General features: G+C 55.0%; 1 protein-coding gene across 1 annotated transcript; it reads right to left on the bottom strand.

Annotated features, from left to right (window-relative positions):
- Positions 1 to 214: 214 nt before the first annotated feature.
- On the bottom strand, positions 215 to 1715 carry LOC123480059 (LITAF domain-containing protein-like). Its single transcript, XM_045197709.3, has 2 exons — positions 698 to 1715; positions 215 to 539 (listed from the first exon to the last, which is right to left on the bottom strand). The coding sequence occupies exons 1-2, from the start codon at positions 874 to 876 to the stop codon at positions 431 to 433; spliced, it is 288 nt and encodes a 95-aa protein (XP_045053644.2). The 5' UTR covers positions 877 to 1715; the 3' UTR covers positions 215 to 430.
- Between the last annotated feature and the right edge of the window lie 2184 nt (positions 1716 to 3899).

The following is a 3899-nucleotide window of genomic DNA, read 5'->3' as shown; positions in this document are numbered from 1 at the left end:
GGCAGGGCAGGACGCCAGGTGTGGGCCTGGGTGTGGGTCTCAGAGCAAGCAGCAGGGGAGGATGTAGCAAACAAAAGACGGGAAGTGCAGGCCCCCCTGGGTGGAGTTGCAGAGAGACATTGACAAGGGGATGTAGAAGCTTGAGCTGATCAATGGACTGTGGTTTTTAAGGGGTCAGAAGAGCATGGGCCCTGAGAAGACAGGGCTAGGCATAATTCATTCACCTGGGGCTAACTGAGCACCTACTCTGTGCAGGCACAGGTCTGAGTGCCAACCTGACCTTGTATGGGGACAGGAGGGCAGGGGAAGGACAGGTGGCTGCTGCGTCAGTCCCTTCACACCCACCGGACAGGGCTTGTGGTGGGGGAACCCCAGCAGGACAGACATGGGCAGGTAAAGGTCTCTTAATACACATTTATTTGGCGGAGGTTCACAGGCGACGGTAGCGGAAGACTTCGTGCCGGCACACTGGGCATATGTGCTTCACGTCCATGAGGTTCTCCATGCAGAAAGGGAAGAGACAGCAACCCAGGAAACACCTGCAGTCTCAGGAGCAGTGGGCCGTGGGCTGGGGTCCAGGCTGGGAGGCGCTGGGCTCACCCCAGGGCCAAGTCAAGGCTGCACACCCCCCTCCTTGCTCCTGCCCTGCCCCCTCTGCCAGGCGTCCTTCCCACCCTGGAGGCCCTCCCCCACTCACCCAAACACAAAGAGGCCTGTACACAACATCCAGGTGAGGAGCCCCGGGACCGGGGTGGTCACTGTGAGGATGTAGTTCCCACAGTATGGACAAGGGTACTGCATCGGCATGACAGACGCCATCCTAGGTACACCGCTGAACACAGCTTGGGGGCCAGGAGGGGAAAGCTCAGACCTCATGCCTGCTCTTCCCTCTCCCCAGTGACCACCGCTGGTCTGTGCCCCTCTGCAGGGGCCCCGGGCTCCCCTGAGCAGCTCAGGCTGTCCACATGGGCCCCCATGTTCCCCTGCAGCTCCTTCCCTACCAACCACCAGCTGTCAGGGCCCAGGGGTATATACCTCAGTCAAGACACCTTGTCTTCTGTGGCCAAGGGACCCAGGAGGTTAGGGAGCAGCTCTGGGTTTGAACTCAAACTTCAGTTAGTTCCCAGGACATCCTGCCCATACATCCCCTTTGGGGTTTTTGTCAAACTCAGCCAGAGCTGGTTTCTAACCTGGCAGTTTAAAAGCTCTGGCACCCTTGGTAAAGCAGTTGCATTAAAAACAAATACAAAATTCCCCCCACCCTCTACCCCACTAACAAAAACCCAAAAGCCTTCTTGGTGCTATTCTTCTCATCTCTTCCTCTTGCATTTGTACAGAGGGACCCGAAAAAGTGTGCTAGGCTCCTTTAAAGATTGCAGCCGTGTCTACGATCTTGGGTGTGCAGGGAAGATGGGCTTTGAATTTACTGGCTGAATTTACTGTCAGGAAAACCCAATTCTAGGGAGCTCTGGTGTCTGGACTGAGGGCTCAGGGCTTTGCCTGGGTGGGCTGTTCAGAGTCCTGAGGAGAGCTTATGACCATGACTTATGACCATGACTTTGGCTTCTTGTGGGCTCCAGGGTGAGGGGGTGCTGGATTGGAGAGCGGAAGCCAGGTGTGTGTGGGTGTAGACTCCTCAGTTTGGCAGAGAACTCAGGAAAGAACTACCTGTGGCTAGAAGTGGGTGACCCACATGCTCTAATGGCCTTTGCAGCAGGGAGGATGCCATCTTCATTCTGCTCAAGGGAAATTTCCAGCCCGGCCCAGCAGCTCTCAGCTCTCAGAGGGTTCCCGAGTTCCTTGGCAAGTGTCCTTAGCAATCTAAAAGCCCAGGCCCCACCCTGGGGGCCTGTACCCCCTCACCTGTGGGTGGAGTTAGGGTCTTTGCAGGATAGAGAAGAGGATTTTACTCCTGAGCATCTACTGTACCAGCCCCCTGCACCAGTGATTTCACATTGGAGAGAAGTGCTCATGGCCATGGGCAAAGTGGCCACTTGTGGCTGTGGGGCAGGGAAGGAGGGCTTCCCAGAGGAGGTGTTGTTTGGGCAGAGTCTTGGTGAGTGGTCAGGGCAAGGATGGGAGGCAGGCAGGATCACTTACTTGCGTGAACAACTCGGGGGCCTTGGAAGTACATTGGAGGAGGTGGTTGAGTTCCTGGAGGTTGAGGAGGTAGTGGTGGTGGTGGTGGTGGTGGAGGAGGAGGAGGAGGAGGAGGAGGAGGAGGAGAAGGAGGAGAAAGAGGAGGAGGAGGAGAAAGAGGAGGTGAAGGAGGAGGTGGCGGCGACGGTGATGGCTCTTTGGGAGAGAGAAAGGAAAAACACTCTCAGATATGATGCTTCTCTATGTGCCAGCCACTGAGTGATAACTTGGTCAGCCTGAGGGAGAAACCCATTTTACACAAGAGAAAGCTGAGGCCTAGAGGAATGAATCAAGTTGCCGGCAGGTGGAAGGCTGTTTGGACAAGGAATTCTGGGATACTGGATCCCTAGAGTGTGGTCTGAGGGAGGGGAGGATGGGAGTCCCATAATTTGAATGACAGTGTGGGCGATGGCTGGAGATCCCTGTGTGTTTCATTGCAAACCACACGGGCTCTTTGCACAGAAACCTGACCCTCCCAGGAAAGGAGCTTCATGACCTGAGGGGGCCCCTGGGTTCTCCCCACACAATGCCTTCCCCAGAGAAGGAGCAACCAGGTAACAGGAACCTCTGCCCCTGCTTTTCGCCACATGGTCTAGACTCTTTGGGACAGGAAGAGGTTTCTTGTTCACCCTGTGCCTCCAGCAGCCCCACTAGGAGCTGATTTTTGTACCCATTTTAAAGATGAGAAAACTGAAGTTCAGAAATTAAGTACCTAGCCCAGGGCTACTGGCTAAAACGTTGTGATCTCTCACTGAGTTAGCAACTGCCCCAACCTATGACAATCATACCATTTCATCCTCTCGACCATTTTCAGATGAGAAAACAGATTCAAAGAGGTTTGGTGACTCACTCAAGCTGAGATCAACGTGGCCAGAACCCCACCCCACCCCACCCATCAGTCCAGGTGTCTCTGGGGCAGAAGAGGGTGGTCATACCAGACATAGGGTGGTCATTAGCTTTGTTCCACGATTTTCTTGTGACACTTTAAGAGAGGGCACAGGATGTTGAAGACCTCACTTAGTCCCCATTGGGTCACTTGGTCCTGGGTTTGTGGGGGACAGCAGGACGTGGGGGAGGTGAGGACTGGAATCAGCCCCCAGATCAGCAAAGGGACACAGTCTGCTCTTCTGCTTCACGGGGGCCCCACCTTCAGCCTGTCACTGGCCTCTCCCAGCCCTGAAACCTGAGGGGCTCCCTTACCCTGGGGAGGATTCCATCTTGGCACATTGGGGGTCCTTTGTTCCAGCAACGGCATTGAAGCATCATCAGGTTCCAAGTTCTGAGCAGCTGAGCGCTTGTCTCCAGCAGTCTTCATTGTGGCCTGGCTGCCTGTGGACAGGAGTGCAGGTCTCCTCTAGCACCTCTTGCTGGGCCTGGCTCAGATGGAGCAGCCATTGTGATTGTGTGTCCTCACAATGGCCAGAGGGGGAGTGTCATCCCCATCCTCTGCAGGAGGGGCGGGGCCTCCCAGGGGCCCAGCCTAGGGAACCTCTGAAGATGGCCCTTCACCACTGTCCAGGCCCCACGTTGTGTGCAGTGAGGATGCTGGCACGGAGCTTCACAGGGCAGGGTGGCAGAACCTATCTGGAGCCTTAAAGGTATGAATCTGATTAGGGCTAGTGATTCTGCTTTGAGGAATTTTGTCCTGCTCCATGCAAAGATCTAGCTGTGAGGATGTTCATGTCCTCTTATTTGTAGGTAGGTGTTCATACATACACACATTTATATATGTATGAGATTTGTCTGAAAAAAGTCCAGCC

The sequence above is a fragment of the Desmodus rotundus genome, chromosome 1 (assembly GCF_022682495.2).
Source record: "Desmodus rotundus isolate HL8 chromosome 1, HLdesRot8A.1, whole genome shotgun sequence".
NCBI classification, from domain to species: Eukaryota; Metazoa; Chordata; class Mammalia; order Chiroptera; family Phyllostomidae; genus Desmodus; species Desmodus rotundus.
Note: the sequence above shows the minus strand (reverse complement) of the source record. Positions and strands in the feature narration are given on the sequence as shown.